Source organism: Oncorhynchus mykiss, chromosome 18 (genome assembly GCF_057628025.1).
Source record: "Oncorhynchus mykiss isolate SJ-2025 chromosome 18, ASM5762802v1, whole genome shotgun sequence".
Classification (NCBI taxonomy): Eukaryota; Metazoa; Chordata; class Actinopteri; order Salmoniformes; family Salmonidae; genus Oncorhynchus; species Oncorhynchus mykiss.
This window is the reverse complement of record NC_143039.1, coordinates 50,101,263-50,128,191: the sequence shown is the minus strand read 5'-3', so window position 1 is coordinate 50,128,191 and position 26,929 is coordinate 50,101,263. Positions and strand designations below refer to the sequence as shown.

At 42.3% G+C, this 26,929-nt stretch overlaps 1 protein-coding gene across 1 annotated transcript; it reads right to left on the bottom strand.

Moving 5' to 3' along the window:
* Window positions 1–23,129, bottom strand: LOC110496302 (alpha-2,8-sialyltransferase 8F). Its single transcript, XM_036952875.2, has 9 exons — window positions 22,630–23,129; window positions 8,629–8,712; window positions 7,529–7,615; window positions 7,125–7,269; window positions 6,741–6,853; window positions 5,600–5,686; window positions 2,872–2,989; window positions 2,500–2,664; window positions 1–1,619 (listed from the first exon to the last, which is right to left on the bottom strand). The coding sequence occupies exons 2-9, from the start codon at window positions 8,643–8,645 to the stop codon at window positions 1,437–1,439; spliced, it is 915 nt and encodes a 304-aa protein (XP_036808770.2). The 5' UTR covers window positions 8,646–8,712; window positions 22,630–23,129; the 3' UTR covers window positions 1–1,436.
* Window positions 23,130–26,929: the final 3,800 nt, after the last annotated feature.

Below are 26,929 nucleotides of genomic sequence, written 5' to 3'. Positions count from 1 at the left end.
TGCACTCATTATTTTATTTAACCTTTGTTTAACTAGGCAAGTCAGTTAAGAACAAATTCTTATTTACAATGACGGCCTATCCCGGCCAAAACCTAACGATGCTGGGCCAATTGTGCACAGGCCTATGGGACTCCCAATCACAATATAGCCTGGAATCGAACCAGGGTCTGTAGTGACACACACAAGGGAGTGTATAAATAATTTGATAAATTAATTAAAACCATACAGGAAGGAAATCCAAAAAGTAGTATAACATTTGAATGTTTTCCATAAAATATAAAACCACAGCATACTAATAACAATGTATAAATAACTCTTTAGGATGTATGTTACAGACAGTCCAACATAGCTGTATGTAGCTGTATCACCCCCTGGCTGTGGAGTTGTATTAACAGGGGTTAGAGTGTAGGAGTTATGGTGAAGGGGTTAGGGTGTACAGGCAGGGCCAGCCCTAAGCAAGATTTGGTTGCGGGGCCCCCTGCAGGTTTTTTGTAGTTCTACACATTCTGTCATGGGGCGGAGATAAAACTTTTGAATTTTAAAACACATTTCATGCAATTCTACAAAATGTGCCATGGGGCAGAGCTAAATTCTTGCCGTTTTAAAGCTAATGTCCTGGAATTTTACCCATTTTGCCTTAGGGTAGAGAACATTTTTTGCAGTTTTAAAGCACATTTCCTGCAATACTATTTTTTGCAATGACTTTCATGTTAATGATATTGGAGTGACAAACAAGGTCAATGGGGGCCCTTTGGAGGTCAGGGCCCTAGGGCACGTGCCCGATCGGTATTAGGCCATGATGACTACCAGTTTAGATAACTGGCAAGACTAAGGTCTCTATTGAATCTGTATTGCTAATTTCCTATTGAGCCAACATCTGCAGTGTTTACCGTAAATGCAATCTCTGCTAATGTGGGAACATTGCATTTAAATTTCAATCACGCTGTAATGCTGAATTTCTGGGATATGGATTGAATAGAGCCCTAACAAAAACATGTACTATTCTAACTCTCAACTGTAAGTTGAGACCCCGACAGTTATTATTGTTGTTTCGGGGGCCCCCTGGCAGCCGCTTGTGTCGCTTATGCCTGTGTACAGGGTCCAACATGTAGCTGTAGTGCCCCCTGGCTTTGGAGTTGTAGTGGTGTAGAGGTTACAGGTCGTTGCTGTAAATGAGAATGTATTCTCAGTCAACTCACCATTAAAATAAGGCTAAATAAAACAAATAAATAGAAAAATGTAGGTTATAGTTGAAGGGGTTAGGGTGTAGGGCAGGGGTCGGCAACAGGCAACAGTGAGATGTTTTGGTGCTTAAAAAAGAGACACGTTATGATTGTTGTTATTTTCAAATATAACCTATTTTTGGGCTTAGTTGTGGTCAATTTGCACTGTGCAAATTATTATAATTATGTTCTGGCCCCCTGACCATCTGCTTGTTAGGGTGTACAGGGTCCAACATGTAGCTGTAGTGCCCCCTGGCTGTGGAGTTGTAGTAGCAGCAGGAACTCTTCAGGCATGGCGTGCATGAAGTGACTTGGACCAACGTTGTCATAGTAATGATGTGGCAAAGTATTTTTGGATAGATCCAGAGGGAAGGGCCAGAAGCCATACAGATGAACCTGACAAAGAGAGATCTAGACTTAGAAACAAACACACAAACACACACACACTTAATCTCTTAAGGTAGTCGATCGCATCCGACTAATTGTGGGTTGGCTGATGACTGTATAAAACGATGCGGGATGCATACTGTCGTTGAGGCCGGTGCAGCCATGGTCATATGTCTTCTCTGTCACTTCGCCAGGTGACACTCAGTGCTTTTTTTCCTGAGACAACTGCACTCCTTGATGGCAGAGGCTGCACCAGGTGGAACGGTCCGCCGCAACAGTCCAGAGGGAGTCCAGGGTTTATCCCACACAGTCTTCAAGTGGTCCTTCAGACGCTTTTTCTGACCACCTGCAGAACGGCCCAGTTGTAGCTGTCTGTACAGCTGCTGTGAGGGTGGCTTGTAGAGCTTCTGGGGTGTGTCACAAGAAAACAATCATCCACATACTGAAGCAAAAGTACTCGTTCAGATTCCAGCTTTGTGGCAGCTCCTACTGGAGACCCAGTGCGGCTTTAGAACAGAAGCCCGGTGGACATCTTCCGTGCACGCCAACTTCAGGAAAAGTGCAGTGAACAGAAACACCTACTCATGGGCTTTGTGGACCTCTCCAAAGCCTTCAACACAGTACACCGTGAACTCCTTTGGAAGGCCCTCATGCAGGTTGGCTGCCTTGGGAAATGTGTGAACATCCTGTGTCAGTTCCATGAGAGGATGATGGCCAGGATAACAGTTGGCGGTCAGGAGTCTGAACCCTTTGGGGTAGGCACTAGTGTGAGGCAAGGGTGTGTGCTTGTGCCGGTCCTATTCAATGTTTTCCTCCTTTTCCTCCTGCACAAGGACATGGAAACTTCAGATTGGACAGGAACCTCTACTGAGGCAACACACACACATACCTGTTCACAGATCTCCAGAGCAGTGCTGGCCAGCATCATACCAGTAGAGAGCCGTGGGGCTCGTTGCCCGCGGTGACGCCAGAACTTGTCCAGCTTAAGCAGGTAGTCTGGGTGAAAGAACACCACTTTCTGTTGGGTGCAGGCCTTACGGAGGGCGTGGTACACCTGGAAAAGAATAAAGACTGATTAATGACATCATTACCATCTACCCTCATCTCCCAGGATCCAAATGTTAGTTATCAATTTTGTTCTTAAAAATGCTAGTTATTGATGGGGAAAAAAATAGGCCCAGCCCTTAACAGGTACATAGCATTGGGTCCTGTAGGGCAGGAGCCGACTAGTACCTAGTCTTATTTCATGGTAGCAGCTCACCTTGAAGCAGGGGGAGGTCCCAAAACCAAAAGAGAAGGCGTGGAGAAGCAGATGGGTGTGGCCATAGGCTGACATGACTTCCACCAGAGGTCCAGGGTTCCGCTGGAGGTCAGGGTATCTGAGGAAAAGCAAGGGGAGTCGTTAGGAGATTCTCAAAAGGGGTCAAATTATTAGCACCCCTGTGAGGATTATCCCTTGTGAGGATAATGACACTTAGCCTTAGAGAGGGTGCTAATTAATTGTGGTCAATTACAGCTGCACTGGGTAACTATGTGTGTACAGATGTTTTGTAGGGACAGCTCTAACAAGAATGCAGATTTTTCCTAGATTTGAACACAATTTCCAAGAAACGCCCGCTCTCATGGGTAGTCGGCTGGGAATGACGTAGTGTCAACATCCTGAACAGTCTAGGCTGTGGCAAATTTGAAACTGTAGTGGATGCAATAACAGTTCACAGACAAGATTGAAAAGAAGATAAATCTATTCCATTTTCCAATGTCTTCAGAACAGGTAAAACATGTATACACTAGGTATAATTCTTTGATTTTACATTGAAATAAAAACTATTCATGCCGTTTGCCAGAAAGGTAGCAATGTTAGTTTCATTGTCTTGTAAAAACGTAACTACCGTTCATTTCTCTGCCTGGTAAAATATTAGATCTCTATCCAAGCTAGCTAACTTGGTAGCTACATTAACTATCACACTCGGATGTCCTCACTACAGAAGGCAGCACAGTAAATCAACTTCTAAAGAAAGCCTTTAACGACACGGTGGACTGTTCTATCATTTACAGTCCAGCAGTACTACCAAAGACATCTCCAAGTTCACAGAATGCCAGATACACAATCCAAAGACTCATGCACCTTACAACGTACAATTGCTGCCATTTCACAACTGCACTATTCTATTTATTACCAAGTACAGTGCCTTGGGGGAAGTATCCAGGCCCCATGATTCTTTCCACATTTTGTTAGGTTACAGCCTTATTCTAAAATTGATTAAATAAATAATCTCAGCAATCTACACACAATACTGCACAATGACAAAGCGAAAACAGGTAGACATTTTTTGCTAATTTATTAAAGATAAAAAAAACAGTAATAGCTTATTTACATCAGTATTCAGACCCTTTGCTATGAGACTCGAAATTGAGCTCAGGTGCATCCTGTTTCCATTGATCATCCTTGAGATGTTTCTACAACTTGATTGGACATGATTTGGAAAAGCACACACCCGTCTATATAAAAAGGTCCCACAGTTGACAGTGCATGTCAGAGCAAAAACCAAGCAATGAGGTCGAAGGAATTGTCCTTAAACCACTGAGACAGGATTGTGTCAAGGCACAGGTCTGGGGAAGGGTTCACAAAACATTTCAGCAGCAGTGGCCTCCATCATTCTTAAATGGAAGTTTTGAATCACCAAGACTCTTCCTAGAGCTGACCGCACAGCCAAACTGAGCAATCAGGGGAGAAGGGCCTTGGTCAGGGAGGTGACCAAGAACCCATGGTCACTCTGACAGAGTTCTAGAGTTCCTCTGTGGAGATGGTTGTCCTTCTGGAAGGTTCTCCCATCTCTGCAGTACTCCACCAATCAGGTTTTTATGGTAGAGTGGCCAGACGGAAGCCACTTCTCAGTAAAAAGGGACATGACAGCCCGCTTGGAGTTTGCCAAAAGGCACCTAAAGACTCTCAGACCATGAGAAACAGGATTCTTTGGTCTGATGAAACCAAAATTGAACTCTTTGGCCTGAATGCCAAGTGTCACATCTGGAAGAAACCTGGCACCATCCCTAAGGTGAATCATGGTGGTGGCAGCATCAGCTGTGGGGATGTTTTTCAGCTGCAGGGACTGGGAGACTAGTCAGGATTGAGGGAAAGATGAACGGAGCAAAGTACCGAGAGATCCTTGATGAAAATCTGCTCCAGAGTGCTCAAGACCTCAGACTCAGGCAAAGGTTCACCTTCCAAACTATAAAAATAAAGAGTCGCACACTCCATATATATAAACTCCCAGTCATTTATTGGGTAAATCACCAACGTTCCGGCATCACTGTACCTTCTTCAGGGTGAACGTTCACCTTCCAGCAGGACAACGACCCTAAGCACGCAGCCAGAACAACGCAGAAGTGGCTTCGGGACAAGTCTCGGAATGTCCTTGAGTGGCCCAGCCAGAGCCCGGACTTGAAACAAATCAAACATCTCTGGAGAGACCTGAAAATAGCCGTGCGGTTACGCTCCCCATCCAACCTGACAGAGCTTGAGAGGATCTGCAGAGAAGAATGGGAGAAACTCCCCAAATACAGGTGTGCCAAGCTTGTCGCATCATAAACAAGAAGACTCAAGGCTGTAATTGCTCCCTAAGGTGCTTCAACAAAGTACTGAGTAAAGGGTCTGAATACTTATGCAAATGTGATCCGTAGTTTTTTTTGCACATTTGACATTTTAAAAAATATATATATTTTTTGCTTTGTCATTGATAATACAAATATTTTAAAAAACAAAGCAAAAAGCTATCCATTGTAGAATAAGGCAATAACGTAACAAAATGCGTAAAAAGTAAAGGGGTCTGAATACTTTCCGAATGCACTATATATAGTGTGGCTGAGGTTCTTACTGGAGTTTTTATAAAACAGCATTTGCTCTGGGATTGAAACCGGTGCTTCGGTCAGATGACATGAACATAGACCCTCTGTCTGTATCTGATCATGTGTATTGATAGAGTATATACCTTTTATTGATCTGGGAAGGGTTGGCCGTTATGAGGTCTGTCTTCACTCCCACGTCATAACTCTTGTTGATAGGAGCCAGGTTAAACCTGTCAACAAAAACAATCACAACATTAGAAACAACTACGACAACACAACATTCACACCACATTACATCAACACAACAAATAACTGTATACCCCTACCTACATATTACCTCAACTAACCTGTACCCTCGTACAATGACTTGGTACCCCCTGTATATTGATTGACTGGTTATTGTTATTTTAATGTTACTTTATATATAAAAAATGTATATAGTATTTATTGTATACTTTTTTAGCTAATATTTTGTTCAAAAAAAAATGTAAACTCTACATTGTTGATTAAGGGCTTGTAAGTAAGCATTTCACGGTAAGGTCTTACACCTGTTGCATTCTGCGCATGTGACAAATTCAATTTGATTTCATTTGATTTGAAGAAGAGCGCCATATACAAACTAGTGATGGACTCAGAAAGAGGTGCCGGTTTTGATAGGATAAAACAAGATTCACAGAATATCCACACAACGTTCACACAAGATTATAAACAACTGTCACACATCACATCAACTTTGAACATTACACAGGCCTCCCGGGTGGCACAGTGGTTAAGGGCGCTGTTCGCGCCCAGGCTCTGTCGTAACCGGCCGCGACCGGGAGGTCCGTGGGCCGACGCACAATTGGCCTAGCGTTGTCCGGGTTAGGGGGGGTTTGGCCGGTAGGGATATCCTTGTCTCATCGCGCACAAGCGACTCCTGTGGCGGGCCGGGCGCAGTGCACGCTAACCAAGGTTGCCAGGTGCACTGTGTTTCCTCCGACACATTGGTGCGGCTGGCTTCCGGGTTGGATGCGTGCTGTGTTAAGAAGCAGTGCGGCTTGGTTGGGTTGTGTATCGAAGGTTGAAAGTCATGCGTCCTCCGTCTCTCCCGAGCCCGTACGGGAGTTGTAGCTATGAGACAAGATAGTAGCTACTAACAATTGGATACCATGAAATTGGGGAGAAAAAGGGGTAAAAAAAAAATTTACATTTTTTTTTTAACTTTGAAAATTACACAACTGCACTACATTGCTATAGATTACTACCAATAATGGTTTGATTGATTGAGAATGTTGTTGCTGATACCTGATGACATAGTCAGCATTGTCTATTTCTGCTCCACAGCTGCTGTTCTGCAGGATTCCTCCACTTCCCACCACGGCACAACGACTCAACGAACCTTTACTCCAGGGTACGGTCTATACACACACACACACGTTTTGTTATTATATCCTCAAGGGGGACATAACATTTATTTCCATTAAATATCCTATTTTCCATAACCACTAACACTAACCCAAACCTAAATCCTAACCACTAACCCCTTTCCCTAAACCCAAACCTTAAAATAGCCTTTGTCCTCATAGGGACGTGGGAAATGTCCCCACGAGGGACAATTGTCCTGGTTTTACTAACCTTGTGGCGACTTTAGGTCCTCACAAGAATAGAAGAGCTAACCCATACAAACACCTGAGGCAGCATGTCCCATAGTGCTTGGTCCACCTTTCTCTTCCTCCACTTCTCTGCATCATAAGTCAGACTCTGGTTCTGATTGGTGTTCTGTCTGGTCACCATCAGCCTATCAGAAGCGTTGCAGCATGACCACAACTCTGTCCTGGGAGGGAAGGACAGGAAGTTTGTTGGAGACGATCGCAAGACTGAGCAAGGTGTGTGTGAAAACTGTATCAGTGGCGGCTGGTGGGAGTTAGCTATAGGGGATTGGCTCATTGTAATGGCTGGAATGGAATAATTGGAACGGAGTCAAACGTGGTTTCCATGTGTTTGATACAGTTCAATGTATTCCATTCCAGCCATTACAATGAGCCTGTCCTCCTATAGCTCCTCCCACCAGGCTCCACTGGTGTGTGTCTCACCTGTGTAGTTCTCTGTGGGTGAGGTTGAGTCTCCAGGGACAGTTCATTAGCCCTCTCACCTCCTGAGAGAACAGGCCAATGTCCACTCTGACACACACACAAACACGCCAGGTCACTCCAATTCCAATGCAATATTCAACATTCCCACTACGTCGGGAGATGCCGTCAATACCGGCCACTAGGGGCGGCGGTGAGCACTTACTAGTAGTCTTGCGTCATTGGCTCTGAGAATCGTGGGTTTAATCCCAGTGGTAGGCATTCGTTTGTAATTTTTTTTACCCTATCCCAAACCTTAACTATTTGGAATTAATACCTAAACTTAACCTTCGAGTTGTTTCTGTTTTAACCCTCTCCCAAACCTTAACTATTTGGAATTAATACCTAAACTTAACCTTCGAGTTGTTTCTGTTTTAACCCTCTCCCAAACCTTAACCCTTAAAACCCTTTCCTGCGGTCAAATGACCAAACCGCCCTCAACCTTTTCATAATTTCATAGTTAAATGACATTTTTTTTTTTTTTTTAAGCCGCAAATCAAGTGTTTCTATGTGAAATGGTTTGGTTATATTTCAGCCTTCTGTGACGCATATAAAAGTATAATATTGGGATGTAAACTCAAAATGGAATACATTTCATACATACAGTCTATATCTGGGCCCATTCCATGTGTGAGGTGTATACTTTTGTTTCAAAGTAGATTTGTTTAAGACTGCCAAGAAACACTCTGTGACACTGATTTAGCCCACCCTCGTAAAAAGGTTACTTAACCAATCGGAATTCATTCCTCAACTTAACCGTCAAATTATGACGTTTAGACAAACGTAGAATACTGAATTCAAACCGTGTCAAACCATGAGATCTTGTTACACACACACACACACACACACACACACAATATATAAATTGACATATAGATGGTGAACTTGTTGGATCAGGATGGATTGTCTGGTTGATCTGATCAGACTTTCAGACTTTCCAGTAAAGAACATCTTACGTAGAATCTCTCACTCGGACCCCAGGAAGATTAGCTGACATCGTGGCGTTAGATAATGGAGATTTAAAATAAATAAAAATTGTATCAAATAATCAAAGCCCCACTTACTTTTTCATAGTTGTCATGGTCACTAGTTTCTCTCGCAGTCTTCTACACTGCAACCTCTTCTGGACAGAGTCCAAGAACCCATCTCTGGAACACACACATAAATCAATTCTCTGATAAGACTAAATGATCAAATTACAGAAATGCTTTATGACTAGATAAGGTTGTAAACTAGTCTATAAAAAGGTTTAATATGAAAAGACAATTATGCAGTACTCAGAAATCCAGCTCCAGGTTAGAGAGTGGGGTGTACAAGACTCCAATGGACATTCAACAGCAAAAAACATCCCAGCCCAGAGGGAAAAACACAGATGAGAACTTAGAATGTATGGGTATGTTTTTTCATCAAGAACGCATTGGAAGAGTCCTCTGATGGTGGCCAAACAAAATAATGGCTGCAGTCCAAACTCAAAGTAGCCATCCCTCAGCCCTGAACCCGCAGCCCTTGAATGACGTTTTACATTGTCACAAGAGTGATGATCGGTGAGGCAACGTCCTTGGTGCAAATCTTGAAGTCGAGCTTAAACCTATTAATGTATCTAGAAAGCTAACATAGCCAGCTAGCACTCCTGTCAGGTATCTACCTACCCATAGCTTGCAAGCTAGTTTTATAGTTTGGTAATTTATTCCAATAAATTTCAGAATTCCCCCCCAAAATGTTAATGAATCTTGCTATGTTTTATAGGCCCCTCACTACAAGACTAAGGCAATTTTCCAAAGCAAAAATCTAATCTCATATATATATATATTTTAGCAAGCTAGCGTCATAGTTTTGTCTGACACACCGAAAATACAGCAGTGGCTGCATTTCAAACACGTAAAAGACACACACTTGAATTATGCCCTTGGGGGAATCCCCGTGGCCATCTTTGCCGTAGGTCCAAACAATTAGCCAAGCAAGGGAAGTTAGCAACATAAGCCCCTCAGCCCTAGTTTGTGATCGAGTGTACAATTCTGTTCACTCCGGGGCCTAAAACAGCCCATAATTCAATTGGCGAGGATTGTACATCCGCTAAGAAAAGTTTGCCAAAACTTCAAATCCTTATGGAGTCAACATACAAGTGTAAGAACAATTTAAATAAGTTACAAATTGTGCTACTAATGCACACAATGGCACATACATGAGACTTGAAATTGAGCTCAGGTGCATCCTGTTTCCATTGATCATCCTTGAGATGTTTCTTCCAACTTGATTGGATTCCTCCGGTGGTAAATTCAATTGATTGGACATGCTTTGGAAAGGCACACACCTGTCAATATAAAAGGTCCCACAGTTGACAGTGCATGTCAGAGCGAAAACCAAGAAATGTGGCGGAAGGAATTGTCCGTAGAGCTCTGAGACAGGATTGTGTTGAGGCACAGATCTGGGGAAGGGTACCAAACAATGTCTGCAGCATTGAAGGTCCCCAAGAAAACAGTGGCCTTCATCATTCTTAAATGCAAGAAGTGGAACCACCAAGACCCTTCCTAGAGCTGGCCACCCAGCCAAACTGAGCAATCAGGGGAGAATGGCCTTGGTCAGGGAGGTGACCAAGATCCCGATGGTCACTCAGACAGCTCCAGAGTTTGTCTGTGGAGATGGGAGAACCTTCCAGAAGGACAACCACCTCTGCAGCACTCCACCAAATCAGGCCTTTATGGTAAAGTGGCCAGACAGAAGCCACTCCGCATGAAAAGGCACATGACAGCCCACTTGGAGTTTTCCAAAAGGCAACTAAAGGACTCTCAGACCATGAGAAACAAAATTCTCTGGTCTAATGAAACCAAAATTGAACTCTTTGGCCTGAATGTCAAGTGTCACATCTGGAGGAAACCTGGAACCATCCCTAATGTGGAGCATGGTGGTGGCAGCATCATGCTGTGGGGATGTTTTTCAGAGGCATGGACTGGGAGACTAGTCATGATCGAGTCAAACATGAACAGAGCAAAGTACAGAGAGGTCCTTGATGAAAACCTGCTCCAGAATACTCAGGACCTCCGACTGGGGCGAAGGTTCACCTTCCAACAGGACAACAACCCTAAGCACACAGCTAAGACAATGCAGGAGTGGCTTCAGGACAAGTCTCTGAATGTTCTTGAGTGGCCTAGCCAGAGCCCGGACTTGTACCCAATCTAACATCTCTGGAGAGACTTAAATAGCTGTGCAGCAACACTCCCCATCCAACCTGACAGAGATTGAGAGGAATGGGAGAAACTCCCCAAAATACAGGTGTACCAAGCTTCTAGTGTCATACCCAAGAAGACTGGAGGCTGTAATCGCTGCCAAAGGTGCTTCAACAAAGTACTGAGTAAAGGGTATGAATACTTATGTAAATGTCATATTTCAGTTTAACAATTTGCAAAAAACTCTAAAAACATGTTTTTGCACTGTCATTATGGTGTGTTGTGCGTAGACGGATGATAAAAACACAGCCGTGGGTCGAATGAGTGACGAATTTCCGGACAAGGGCGGTACATTTAAAATTCATGCATTCTTCCCTCGCCCTACAAGTGTCCACTTCATTTGGGGGCTGAGGGTGTGTCTTTTACGTGTTTAGAATGCAGCGGGTGTTGAGTTTGACACGTGACTACAGTTTGCATTGAATTGTGGGTCATATCGACCCCACAAGTGAACAAAGTTCTTCACTCGCTCTCTCGAGCTAAATCGAGGGCCGAGCAGGCAACATTTATAAATTGGACAATGATGGCAATAAAACTGCATCCGGTTTTGACAGGGATTCCCCCGAGCAATTAAAAAAAATATTTGGTCTACAAAATATATAATTCAAGGATTATGGTTAAAATGTCCATAGAAGTGTGGTTAATTTGTATTCATTTTACGGTTTCCAAAATCTATTCTTCAAAACAAGCTGTTCAGTTACCTACTGCTCTGCCATCAGCGGCTCCAGGTGTTTGGCCTGTCCCTCAGTGCTTGGATTGCATAGCCAGCTATTACATTGCTTGCTATAGGGGGTGACTGCAGCAATGAGATTGCAGCATTTCACCATATTCTCACAGCACAAAATAAAATGGACCTTCCTGGGTGGTGTTGAAATGAACGCCCAGGTCTTCTGGGTCTGCTTTATCAGGTACTGAACAGATGGCGCTAAAGAGGATATTGCAATGAACTTGTAAACACATAATCATTACAGTCATTAGTACCCTGGGATCTGAACATCCACTGACAGTCAAAAGTACAGAGGGATACAATTGTTAGGACATTCTCACGGATCTGGTAGGACAAAAACCATCACGGCGAGCTCATCATGCTTGTGACATTATGCTAGGTAGCTATCCCTTAGTTAGATAATTTGTGTTCAGTTGTCACTTGTTTGCATTTTCCCTGTGTTTGTGTTGCCATGCACTTGGGACCTGGCTGCTCGCTGCTCATTCTAAAAATATCACTTTTGGTAGGCTAATCAAAAACAGTGACAGCATGTGCAGCAGTTGTGGTTCTGTTTTTACATGCAAATGTGAAATTGGTGTATTTATCAAATCAAATCAAATTTTATTTGTCACATACACATGGTTAGCAGATGTTAATGCGAGTGTAGCGAAATGCTTGTGCTTCTAGTTCCGACAATGCAGTAATAACCAACAAGTAATCTAACTAACAATTCCAAAACTACTGTCTTATACACAGTGTAAGGGGATAAAGAATATGTACATAAGGATATGAATGAGTGATGGTACAGAGCAGCATAGGCAGGATACAGTAGATGGTATCGAGTACAGTATATACATGAGGTGAGTATGTAAACAAAGTGGCATAGTTAAAGTGGCTAGTGATACATGTATTACATAAGGATGCAGTCGATGATATAGAGTACAGTATATACGTATGCATATGAGATGAATAATGTGGCTGGAGTTGAGTCAGTGTCAGTGACAGTGTGTTGGCAGCAGCCACTCAATGTTAGTGGTGGCTGTTTAACAGTCTGATGGCCTTGAGATAGAAGCTGTTTTTCAGTCTCTCGGTCCCAGCTTTGATGCACCTGTACTGACCTCGCCTTCTGGATGATAGCGGGGTGAACAGGCAGTGGCTCGGGTGGTTGATGTCCTTGATGATCTTTATGGCCTTCCTGTAACATCGGGTGGTGTAGGTGTCCTACCTGCAGTTGTTCAAATGCACAGATCCTTTTACCGGTTGTTTCTTTGGGAAAACTTGGGTTAATAATTCTGTCTTGCTGCTTGGTTGACAATAGAACCAGGTCGACAAAGCGATCATGTCTAGCAGTGTACAGGTCCTTGTATGAACAGCAACCATGCACAACATGGGCAACAGACCATTACTCAAACAAATTGTTCGTTTGTCAAACTTCCCCTCTGGAATAAATAAAGTACACACACACACATTAATTTCACACTCAACGTCAACAAAACTAAGGAGATGATTGTGGACTTCAGGAAACAGCAGAGGGAACACCCCCCTATCCACATCGATGGAACAGTAGTGGAGAGGGTGGTAAGTTTTAAGTTCCTCGGCGTACACATCACACACAAACTGAATTGGTTCACCCACACAGACAGCATCGTGAAGAAGGCGCAGCAGTGCCTCTTCAACCTCAGGAGGCTGAAGAAATTAGGCTTGTCACCAAAAGCACTCACAAACTTCTACAGATGCACAATTGAGAGCATCCTGGCGGGCTGTATCACCGCCTGGTACGGCAACTGCTCCGCCCACAACCGTAAGGCTCTCCGATGTTACAGGAAGGCCATAAAGATCATCAAGGACAACAACCACCCGAGCCACTGCCTGTTCACCCCGCTATCATCCAGAAGGCGAAGTCAGTACAGGTGCATCAAAGCTGGGACCAAGAGACTGAAAAACAGCTTCTATCTCAAGGCCATCAGACAGTTAAACAGCCACCACTAACATTGAGTGGCTGCTGCCAACACACTGACTCAACTCCAGCCACTTTAATAATGGTCATTGATGGGAATTGATGTAAAATATATCACTAGCCACTTTAAACAATGCTACTTAATATAATGTTTACATACCCTACATTATTTATCTCATATGTACAGTGCCTTGCGAAAGTATTCGGCCCCCTTGAACTTTGCGACCTTTTGCCACATTTCAGGCTTCAAACATAAAGATATAAAACTGTATTTTTTTGTGAAGAATCAACAACAAGTGGGACACAATCATGAAGTGGAACGACATTTATTGGATATTTCAAACTTTTTTAACAAAGCAAAAACTGAGAAATTGGCCGTGCAAAATTATTCAGCCCCCTTAAGTTAATACTTTGTGGCGCCACCTTTTGCTGCGATTACAGCTGTAAGTCGCTTGGGGTATGTCTATCAGTTTTGCACATCGAGAGACTGACATTTTTTCCCATTCCTCCTTGCAAAACAGCTCGAGCTCAGTGAGGTTGGATGGAGAGCATTTGTGAACAGCAGTTTTCAGTTCTTTCCCCAGATTCTCGATTGGATTCAGGTCTGGACTTTGACTTGGCCATTCTAACACCTGGATATGTTTATTTTTGAACCATTCCATTGTAGATTTTGCTTTATGTTTTGGATCATTGTCTTGTTGGAAGACAAATCTCCGTCCCAGTCTCAGGTCTTTTGCAGACTCCATCAGGTTTTCTTCCAGAATGGTCCTGTATTTGGCTCCATCCATCTTCCCATCAATTTTAACCATCTTCCCTGTCCCTGCTGAAGAAAAGCAGGCCCAAACCATGATGCTGCCACCACCATGTTTAACAGTGGGGATGGTGTGTTCAGGGTGATGAGCTGTGTTGCTTTTACGCCAAACATAACGTTTTGCATTGTTGCCAAAAAGTTCAATTTTGGTTTCATCTGACCAGAGCACCTTCTTCCACATGTTTGGTGTGTCTCCCAGCTGGCTTGTGGCAAACTTTAAACAACACTTTTTATGGATATCTTTAAGAAATGGCTTTCTTCTTGCCACTCTTCCATAAAGGCCAGATTTGTGCAATATACGACTGATTGTTGTCCTATGGACAGAGTCTCCCAGCTCAGCTGTAGATCTCTGCAGTTCATCCAGAGTGATCATGGGCCTCTTGGCTGCATCTCTGATCAGTCTTCTCCTTGTATGAGTTGAAAGTTTAGAGGGACGGCCAGGTCTTGGTAGATTTGCAGTGGTCTGATACTCCTTCCATTTCAATATTATCGCTTGCACAGTGCTCCTTGGGATGTTTAAAGCTTGGGAAATCTTTTTGTATCCAAATCCGGCTTTAAACTTCTTCACAACAGTATCTCGGACCTGCCTGGTGTGTTCCTTGTTCTTCATGATGCTCTCTGCACTTTTAACGGACCTCTGAGACTATCACAGTGCAGGTGCATTTATACGGAGACTTGATTACACACAGGTGGATTGTATTTATCATCATTAGTCATTTAGGTCAACATTGGATCATTCAGAGATCCTCACTGAACTTCTGGAGAGAGTTTCTGCACTGAAAGTAAAGGGGCTGAATAATTTTGCACGCCCAATTTTTCAGTTTTTGATTTGTTAAAAAAGTTTGAAATATCCAATAAATGTCATTCCACTTCATGATTGTGTCCCACTTGTTGTTGATTCTTCACAAAAAAATACAGTTTTATATCTTTATGTTTGAAGCCTGAAATGTGGCAAAAGGTCGCAAAGTTCAAGGGGGCCGAATACTTTCGCAAGGCACTGTATACGTATATACTGTACTCTATATCATCTACTGCATCTTTATGTAATACATGTATCACTAGCCACTTTAAACTATGCCACTTTGTTTACATACTCATCTCATATGTACAGTGCCTTGCGAAAGTATTCGTGTGTGTATAAGGTAGTATACCTTGTGTGTATAAGGTAGTAGTTTTGGAATTGTTAGCTAGATTACTCATTGGTTATTACTGCATTGTCGGAACTAGAAGCACAAGCATTTCGCTACACTTGCATTAACATCTGCTAACCATGTGTATGTGACAAATACAACTTGATTTGATTTGATTTCCAGGTCAACATAAAGCTCACTGGGCAAAAACTGGTTGAATCAATGTTGTTTGCACGTAATTTCAACAAAAATGCAATGTGATGACACTGAATCAATGTGGAAAACAGATTTGCAAAAAGTCATCAACATCAGGGAAGTGTATTTTTTTCACCCAACTTTTAACCTAAATCCAATGGTATGGTGATTTGTTTTGTTGATTTCACATTGAATTCACGTTAGTTGACAACTCATCCAAATGTAAATCGAAACTAGATGTTGAACTGACTTCTCTGCCCAGTGGGAGGAGAGCAAACATTGGTGAAGTCAATGAAAGATCTAACTGGTTTATTACAAGTCGCAACAGGGAGACACCACCAGCACAACATTTTAAATGTAACCTTTATTTAACTAGGCAAGTCAGTTAAGAGCAAATTCTTATTTACAATGGCGGCCTACCCCAGCCAAACCTGGACGACACTGGGCCAATTGTGCGCCGCCCTATGGGACTCCCAATCATGGCCAGGTGTGATGCAGCCAGAAGCAGAAAAAAATTCTAACTGGCATCTTGGAGGCAGGCCCATCATATCCTAATTAGACAGCACCAAATACTCTGTAAACACCAGCCCCGGGAGGCTTGTGTGAAACCCAAATAAAAAGATAGTGACTTTTGTCAGCTGCAACAGAATCACACAGTGTTCACAGAACGTTGTTATCAATACAACATAATAGTGAATAATCATTGCATCCTCGGTCCTTTTACATCCAGTCTGGCGTCAAGCATTATCAACAGATACGAGAATAATTCATAACATTCAGCTTCAAATCTAGTGACCATGAACACGCACCCAGAACATTGGAAATGATGTGTATTACAGAAAGTCCAAATATGCTAAACATTGTGTTGATCACTAAACGGAACAAAATTATACATGCAACGTGTTTCAAGAGCTGAAATAAAAGATCCCAGAAATGTTCCATGCCCACAAAAAGCTTATTTCTCTCCAATTTTGTGCACAAATGTTTACATTCCTGTTTGTGAGCATTTCTCCTTTGCCAAGATAATCCATCCACCGACAGGTGTGGCATATCAAGAAGCTGATTAAACAGCCTGATCATTACACAGGTGCACCTTGTGCTGGGGACAAGAAAAAGACACTCTAAAATGTGTAGTTTTATCACACAACACAATACCATTTATGTTAAGTTGAGGGAGAAAGCAATTGGCACGCTGACTGCAGGAATGTCTACCAGAGCTGTTTCCGGATAATCAAATGTTAATTTCTCCACCATAAGCTGCCTCCAACGTAATTTTAGAGAATTTGGCAGTACGTCCAACTGGCCTCACAACCGCAAACCACGTGTATGGCGTCGTGTGGGCAAGCGGTTTGCTGATGTCAATGTTGTGAACAGAGTGCATCATGGTGGCAGTGGGGTTATGGTATAGGCAGGCATAAGCTACGGAAAACAAACAAATACATTTTATCAATGGCAATTTGAATGCACAGAGATACCGTGATGAGATCCTGAAGCCCATTGTCATGCCATTCATCCACCGACATCACCTCATGTTGCAGCATTATAAGGCCTCATGTCGCAAGATTTGTACACAATTTCTGGACGCTAAAAATGTCCCATTTCTTCCGTGGACTGCATACTCACCAGACATGTCACCCATTAAGCATGTTTGTAGATGAGTCGGACAACATTCCACAGGCCACAATCAACAGCCTGATCAAGTCTATGCGAAGGAGACTTGTGGCGCTGCATGAGGGAAATTGTGGTTTCACCAGATACTGACTGGCTTTCTGATCCAAGCCTCTACCTTTTTTGGGGGCATCTGTGACCAACAGATGCATATCTGTATTCCCAGTCATGTCAAATCCATTGATTAGGGCCTAATGAATTTGTTTCAATTGACTGATTTTCTTATATGAACTTTAACTCTGTAAAATCTTGGAAATTGTTGTGCATTTATTTTTGTTCAGTATAAATCCCTCTTAAAATTTCTCCATTACACACACGGCATGTTGGGATCCTGAGTGGCGCAGCGGTCTAAGGCAGTGCTAGAGGAGTCACTACAGTCCCAGTTTTGATCCTGGGCTGTATCTCATCCGGCCAAGATCGGGGGTCCCATTGGGCGGCGCACAATTGGCCCAGCGTCCTCAGGGTTAGGGGAGGGTTTGGCCGGAGTAGGCCGTCTTTGTAAATAAGAATGTTAACCGACTTGCCTAGTTAAATAAAGATAAAAAAATAGAAAAAATACAAACGTACCTTTGGTGTTGGTAGTAGTCTATGAGCGTAATAGACAGGAGAGTTCCAGAGCAGACCAGAATGAATAGAATCAGGTAACGCATTGTTAGAACAGGTCACAGACTGAATGACAGCATGACAACTACACTGTTGGCCCATCAGGGAGGGATAGAGGGAGGGAAGAGCAGCCTGGGTCTCCTAGACTATACGTAACATAGTAAACATAATTCAGGGACACTTAAATTACTATGATATGTTACGTTTGGTATGGTTACATAAGACAGAAGGTTACTTAAGTCAAATACGAAAGTAGGGTGGTTTGTCGGGCTGGATGGGTTGGCATATTACGTGAACGTTTACCAACCCAATTAGCAACTTTGCAACTACTTACCAGCTACTTAGCAAGTTAGCCTACTTTAACCTTACGCCTAATCTTAACCCCTAACTCTAACCCCTTGACTAGTTAACGTTAGCCACAAGAAATTAAAATCCATAACATATCATACGTTTTGCAAATTTCTAACATATTTTGTGAACTGACATTTGTACAATATGCTATTCGTAACATGCTATTCACAATATGCTATTCGTAACATCATATGAACTGTAATTCATAACATCTCTTACGAAATGGATTATGGACCTTCACAAATTAATACACACCATACAAAAGGTAACATATTATACTAATTGGAGTGTACCGGATTTAGATGTACTATTTTACATTTACCCCTGACTCCAGGTTGGGAGGAGTTGGAGGGGAGGGAGGAGAGGTGTGTGTGTATATATGAGTACCACAGTAGGAGTGATAATACCAATAAAACCTAGCGGTCAAACAAGGAAATGGTTTCAATCGGTTTTCCACCATTCATTTCTCCCATAGGGGATTTTAGTAACACTAAAAATAAAGGCTGTGTTCCGTGTAGGCTTACACCGGCGTGATGTTTTAATAACCATGTAAATCTCTCTAGTACAAGGTGTACTTTTTATCAATCAATTAGCTTGTATTTCTGTTTGCAGCATCCAAACCGTTTGGGCTAGAATTAAATGGTGGGAACCTGGTTACCGAGATTTATTGCCCAAAGTATGAGCACTTTCTCCTCAAACATCTCATTCCAAAATCATGGGAATTAATATAGAGTTGGTCCTCCCCTTTGCTGCTATAATAGCCTCCACTCTTCTGGGAAGGCTTTCCACTAGATGTTGGAACATTGCTGCGGGGACTTGCTTCCATTCAGCCACAAGAGCATTAGTGAGGCCAGGCAATGATGTTGGCCGATTAGACCTGGCTCGCAGTCGGCGTTCCAGTTCATCCCAAAGGTTTTCGATGGAGTTGAGGTCAGGGATCTGTGCAGGCCAGTCAAGTTCTTCCACACTGATCTCGATAAAACATTTCTGTATCATGGACCATCGCTTTGTGCACAGGGGCATTGTCATGATGAAACAGGAAAGGGCCTTCCCCAAACACAAAGTTGGAAGCACAGAATCGTCTAGAATGTCAATGTATGTTGTAGCGTTAAGATTTTCCTTCACTGCAACTAAGCATGAAAAACAGCTCCAGACAATTATTCCTCCTCCACCAAACTATACAGTTGGCACTGGGCATTCGGGCAGGTAGCTGCTCGGCCATCTAAACTTATTTCATTTAGTTCCTGACAAACAGTTATTGTGCTGACGTTGCTGCCAGAGGCAGTTTGGAACTCAGTGACGAGTGTTGCAACCAAGGACAGATGATTTTTACATGCTACGCACTTCAGAACTCTGCGATCTCATTCTGTGAGCTTGTGTGGCCTACCAATTTTCGGCTGAGCCGTTGTGCTGTTATTGTGAAGCAGAAACGTCTAGGAAGCAACATGGCTGGTGTGCTCGATTTTTTTACACCCGTCAGCAACAGGTGTGGCTGAAATAGCTGAACCCACTAATTTGAAGGGGTGGGCCTGCATTTGTTACAGCAATAGGTGTAAAGACTGAATGCACGTCTAATCAGCCCATCTCCATCTGGCTTTCCAGTCTTTCTCGCCATTCTCCATTCAAATTGTGACAAAATAGAATGCTAATTTGCTAGCATTTTTCTTAAGGTGCCAAAAAGTCCTATTATATTGAATTATATCCTTCCTCGCTCAGCCAATGTATTGAAATATGTTGTTATATATAGATAGATAGATAGATAGTCCTAGCCAACTTTTTCAGGTAATTAATTCAATGTAGTATTAGCCTTATATGTAGCTAATTAATGATAGAAGCTTATTATGGATAAGCTAAAAGTTTGGTTATCTTGCGCAATATGCGTGCACCTGCACTCCGCTTGCCTCTCTCCTTCAAAAACGCTCCTTCGCTCTTGGAGTCCCATGCAGGAAAAGATTTACTAGAATTACTTGCTGGACATATTTTTTTTGCATTTCTTATACCAATAGACAATTCGAAGAGGGACGCAAGCTCTTGTTTGCTGAATGTTAAATACACCAGCCAATAAAACTCACGGGTAGTTTGAAAGAAGAGCGAACTCGCGATGGCAGTAGGCTATAAGCAGTTATTTATTCAGACCCATAACCATTCAATCTTCTTGAAGAGAAGTGAAAGCCTTCTACATCTAACTCTAGTTCATATTATGAAAAAGGATGTCATTACAAGGATGAAGACAACGGAACTTATTTAACTTAACTGTTGAAAGTGAGCAACGAATGAAGCAACAAGAGAGAAAGAGGAAGGCTAATAACATTAAAGGAAATAGCGTCAGCCTACTAAATTATACACATAGACCCTATTATATTTCAGAATTAAAATCCAGTTCGCTAGCCTATAACATTGTAGGCCGCATGGGTTGCACCAGAATTGCATGTTCTCTCCCTGCTTTATCATGTTTTGAACAATGTGCGTAAATCCAGTCCATATAATACAGTACAGTAATACAGTTCACATAAAAAAAGATTAGCCTACTGGAGCTAGTTTCATTCATTTACCCAAGAGAGCATATAGCTAGCTAGACCTACGGGCTTTTATGGTTTCCTGTCGTGTGTAATGTGCAGTAGCCTATATCATATGTGTATTGGATAACGGGGCACAATGACTTGGGATTTTCTGGGCTTGGGCTCATTAAATGTCTAATGTAGGGCTCATATGTATTTCATGTCGGGCTCATCAGGCTACGGTAGCATCAGACAAGAATGGTATGCCATTCAGAATAATTGACCCCACCTTTTACATTTCTTCAAGACAGCATTGATCACAAACTCATTTGACCATCAGCGAGTTAAAAACATTTTTTAATTTTTTTTTTTTACAATATTCAAGGTGCTCATTATGTAAATCCACTGCAATAATGTCCTTTTGTTTTCAGTTGGTTTGTTTGGAGAGGCTTTGCTGGTTTGAGGTACAGGCAGTTTATTGGCAGCACCCTTCAATGAAGTGACTGTCTTTAAGTAGTAATTTGGTATGTCTAAAATATTGATGTTTTTTTTCTTTCTCTACCATCAGAAGTATAGTATTGTTTATCACTGTTTTTGATTGTCTTGTGAACTTGGCAAGCAGAATCTCTTAAAGCACCATTTCAGAAAGCCATCTAGTGGAAGACACAGAAGAGCTCAGCGACTTTCACCGTGACACCGTTATAGGATGCAACCTTTCCACCGAGTCAGTTTTGTCAAATTTCTGCCGTTCTAGAGCCGGTCAACCGTAAGTGCTGTTGTTGTGGATTGGAAACGTCTCGGAGCAAGAACAGCTAAGCCGCGAAGTGGTAGGCCACACAATCTCACAGAAACGGGACTGCCAGGTGCTGAAGCGCGTCAAAATGTATTTGCAACGCACACTACAGAGTTCCAAACTGCCTCTGGAACAACAACAATTGTTCGTTGCGTGCTTCATGAAATGGGTTTCCATGGCCTAGCAGCTGCACACAAGCCTAAGATCCTCATGTGCAGTGTCCACATACACTACAGGACCAAAAGTAACTAATTTCGGTGTACTCTTGTTAATGTATGTTTGTGTCAAACAAGCAAACCTAATCCTTTAAGGTATAATACATTTAGCTTGTTATTTATATCTCTGTACTGTTTCCCTATATTGGGCCTAGAACCTGTAACGTTTAGATGTTACAATTGTAATATAAAATTGTCTATTTTTGCTAAGGTGTTATCTGTTGCATTGATCAGAACTGTTGAACAGCAATAGTTGGCCCGTCGCAAACCTGTGAATGAATGTATGTATGTATCAATCACATTTTATTTTCGCGTCAAATCGCCAATTGGCAACCCATCTCTTACGGGATTAATTGAAACAAACAAACATTACAATAATTCACAGCGTCTTGATCTGGTTGAGGTGTTCCCCTCATTAAACAGTAACTGGCGTAGTCTGGTAGTTGTGAGATTGTTGGAAACGATCAATAGCAGACGGACGGGAGGGTGGTGTGGCAGGTGCCGCTTCTCCTCAAGATGTTGTTATTTTATCTAAAGCCGGTGTACACCGACCCCAGCTAAGTGACTCATGCAAAGATTTAAAGCGCAAGTATGCGTTTTATCTTCAGTACATTGCCACGATTGTCAATTATGTAGTTTCTCTACCGATAATCTCAGTGCGTCCCTGCTGGGATGACAATCTACTGTTCGGGAATGCCACCACCCCAGACAAACACATTAGTTCACCGTTCCACGAGAGCGGACAGTACACACCATACCATAATGTTCTGCATAATGGCCAAGTCTACCTCGCTCCCTATTCGACTGAATCGCTTATGAGTAACAAGCCCAAGTCCAACATATATTGGAAACTCACTACTCTCCGGGGATGTGCAACTCAACCCTGGGCCGAACACTACTGAGTAAGCGATACTCACCGGAGTTGAAAGCAGTGGATGGCCGCTTCCTCTAATCACCGCGGAAGTGGGTGAGCGCTATGGTCCCATGATTTCTCTCGAGTCATCCGGGTCCAAGATTACATTTAGCACTCCAAACATATCCAAGTCGCTATACCTATACGCGATACCCACGCATGTTTTTACTTAGTTCCCCGCATCCAGTGCAAGCGGAAGGGATAGGTAATTGCACTACTGAACTGCCCCTAATCAAAACGGCCTAAACACAGAAAATGTAACTTTTTTTCAATACGTCAATAACTCTCGAGTAATCTGGGACCCGCGAGCTAAACCCAAGAGACTACTAGGGGGGCACTTGAACATTTGCAGTGCCATTCCAAAAAGTGATACAATTTAACATCTTCTCACAGGCTCCAACCTTCACTTCCTCTGCCTCTCAGAGACATGGCTCCATAAAACCTCTCCATCTGCTGCTTTGATTGTGCCTGGCTACAATGTTTTCAGGAGAGACAGGACTGAATGAAGAAGAGGGGGTGTGATGATTTACATTAAAGAACATATCTGATGTAAACAAATTGATTGGTCATGTGATAATGAACTAGAATGTATTGGCCTGAACTTTACACTGTCTCCCCAAATGTCTTTTACCCTTATCGGAATGTACAGGCCAACTTCCACCAAAAGTGTGCTTTTTGATCAGTTTAATAACATGCTTAGGGAATGTGATTTTGGGAAAGAGGTCATCTTAATGGGAGATTTTAACACTAATTATGAAGACAAGTCTTGTAAGAAAACCCTCAAACGGGGAGCACTAATACCTTTGACCTTATGTAACGGATGTGAAATGGCTAGCTAGTTAGTGGTGGTGCACGCTAATAGCATTTCAATCGGTGATGTCACTCACTTTGAGACCTTGAAGTAGTGGTTTCCCTTGCTCTGCAAGGGCCGCGGCTTTTGTGGAGCGATGGGTAACGAACGAAGCTTCGTGGGTGACTGTTGTTGATTGATGTGTGCAGAGGGTCCCTGGTTCGTGCCCGGGTAGGGGCGAGGGGACGGATTAAAGTTGTACTGTTACAGCTAGTTAAAGGGCCGACCAAGTTGACTTGTTGTTCTAAAACACAGATTGATTTGGTGTTCCGTAATAAACCAGTGTGAATAAATCATTCAATATGGGCTGTCTGATCACAATCTGACACATACAGCCAGAAAGCTTTCCAAGAACACTACTGTTAGAAAGCCTGATCAGCTCAGAATACCTGACAGTGAATTAAAGTATTTTGGAAATGCAATTAAGGGAATTAACTGGAATGATCTCCCACAGATGTGGAAGCTGATAGTCAGGTTTTTCTATACACAATCCAGACTACAATAAATGCCTTCCTAAAGAAAATAAAATCCAAACCTTGCCGGAAGAGCACTCTTCCATGGCTAAATGGAGAAATCTAGATACTGATGAAAGAATGAGATCATGCTCTAAAAACAGCCCTAAAATCCAAATTAGAACATGACAGTTTACCATGCTGAGAAATAAGGTGATGAAAGAAATCAGACAGGCCAAGGCAAAAGTTTTTATCAATATAATTGGTGAAGCAATGGGAGAATCTAAAAAAGTTACAGGGAAAGATCACAGTAACACTGCAAAAAGAGACAGTATAACACAGGATGCAGTCGATTCCTACTTTGCGGACTCTGTCAAGGTACTGACACAGAACCCCTCCACTGGTTTGTTGGGCTCAGTGCTAGTGAATGACACTCAACCTGTCTTCATCATAAGGGAGGTTTCTGAGTCAGAGGTGAACAAGGTGATTAGCTCACTAAAGAACTCTAAAGCCAAAGATGTGTTTGGGCTGGACTCTACCTTTCTTAAAAACTACAAAGAGTCACTCATTGGCCCAATTACTTAAGGTCACCAACACATCTATTGGTCAGGGGGTGTTTCCAAGGGTCTGGAAGTCGGCCCTAATAACGGCCATCTTTAAATCAGGTGACCCTGCTGACATGAGTAACTACAGGCCCATTAGTATACTATACTACCTGTGGTGTCGAAGGTTACTGAAAAGTGTGTAGCAGAGCACCTGATTGCCCACCTCAACAACAGCCCCTTCACATTACACTCCATGCAGTTTGGCTTCAGAACAAAACACTCCACAGAAATGGCTAACTTTATTCTTCTGGAAAATGTGAAGTCCAAGATGATCTAGACCTTAGGAAATCTTTTGATACTGTTAACCATGAGGTTCTCATCACCAAACTTTCCAAGTTCAACTTTTCCTCTGATGCCTTGAGATGGATGAAATCATACCTCGAAGGTAGAACCCAGTGTGTCAGAGTGATTTAATCACTCTCAGCTATGATGTGGCCGTGTCCCAAAGGTCAATACTGGGGCCTCTCCTGTTCAGCCTGTACATTAATGATCTGCCTTCTGTCTGTACTGGGTCTGAAGTTCAATTGTATGCAGATGATACAGTGATATATGTGCAAGCAAAGAGCAAACAACAGGCTGCACAAGAACTCACTACTGTAGTGGTCCAGGTTACAAAGTGGCTCAGAGACTCATGTTGGCATCTCAATGTGAAAAAAACAGTCTGCATGTTCTTCACAAAGAGGGCAACTGATACCACTGAGCCAGATGTCTATGTGTCAGGGGAGAAGCTCCAGCTGGTATCCAATTTGCAGTACCTTGGCATCATACTTGATTTCAACCTCTCTTTTAACAAGCAGGTGAAAAGGGTAACTCAAATAACCAAATTCAACTGAGCTAATTTCAGATTCACACGAAATTGTTTGATTACAGAGGTAGCAAAACTGTACTTCAAATCTATGATACTCCCCCAATTAACATACTGCTTGATTAGTTGGGCCCAAGCTTGCTGTACAACATTAAAACCCATTCAGTCTGTCTACAAACAGGCTCTCAAAGTGATTGATAGGAAGCCCAACAGCCACTGTTACATCCTCAGAAAGCATGAGTTCCTGAGTTGGGAAAATCTTATGCAATACATCGATGCATGTCTTGTATTCAAGATCCTAAATGGCCTAGCTCCCCCTCCACTTAGTACTTTTGTTAAATAGAAAACCCAAACCCATGGCAGCAGATCCACAAGGTCTGCCATGAGAGGTGACTGCATAGTTCCCTTTGCTTTTCCTAAACTTCTTTCTCTGTGAGAGCTTCCCATGTCTGGAACACACATTGCACCTTCACAAAAAAACATGAAGAGTTTTGTTGTGTATTGCCGCTTTCCATGTTGTCTGTAGCTTGTGAGGTGTGGAAAAACTGTTGCTTTTTGTGCTGTTGCTCTGTCTACGTGCTACATGTTGCTTGTTCTATGCTGCTCGGCATGTGCTCACTGCTCATTGTTTGTCTGTATTGTTATTGTAATTGTTTTTAATGACCTGCCCAGAGACTGAGGTTGAAAATTAGCTGTTTTTGCAGACATAACTATTAAACCTGCACTTTTACAGAAACGTTGATTAATGTGCAGTGTCCCTGTAAAAATACAAATAAACTCAACTCAACCCAAGATGGCAGGTGTTACCTCAATATACTACAGTAAATAATAGTTATGTCTGCAAAAACACTACAGGGAATATTACAGTATACTAGTCATGTCTGGCAAAACTTTATAGTGAAAACTATTGTAACTAGTCGTGTATGCAAAAACACTACATTAAAGTCAACAAAAACACTACAGTGAATACTATAGTATATTACAGTCATGTCTGCAAAACATACATTTTGTCCTAAACAAGGGGAGGGCTGACTAGCCCTTAAAATAGACTTGTGTTTTGGGCCATTTGGCCCCAGGTGACAAGGAGCACATTTGAGTGAAGGGCCTAAAATTGTACTTGTACTAATAAAACATAGTCATTTCTTATCAAGAGGAGAAAAGTAAACATTCTTGAACTGTAGGCTACACATTTGACATTCAATTGCGATTGTGTTGAATTTTGAATCAAATTATAATTTATTCTAATTAAGTTATTTAAAGTTGCACAAATTATCGTGTTTTAAAAAAAAAAATGGTGTTCGTGGTTAGGCTGGTATTGAAAAGCAACATTTTTTATGTTGTGTTGAGAGTGGAGATTATCCATTTATTTGTAGAACAATGCGATAACACTCAATAGTGAACCTTCATATTTTCTTACAGGACTACAAGGCCAGTATGTCTACTGTGGCATATTGTACTTCATTGTAGAAACAATGTCTGATGTGGTAGGGAGAGTCATTTCTTATTATTTGGAAGTCGTTCTCTTAACCAAAGAAATGTATGCAAAGTGCTTTGTTTTATAACATCTAAAAAAAAATGGTCTTCCACACGTT

What these genes read in the sequence shown, in the direction of transcription:
- LOC110496302 (XM_036952875.2), bottom strand. An exon ending in TATGGGACATGCTGCCTCAG is followed by an intron (nt 6,854 to 7,124) that starts GTGTTTGTATGG and finishes GTGTGTGTATAG; the next exon opens with ACCGTACCCTGGAGTAAAGG. An exon ending in GGACCTCCCCCTGCTTCAAG is followed by an intron (nt 2,665 to 2,871) that starts GTGAGCTGCTAC and finishes ATTCTTTTCCAG; the next exon opens with GTGTACCACGCCCTCCGTAA.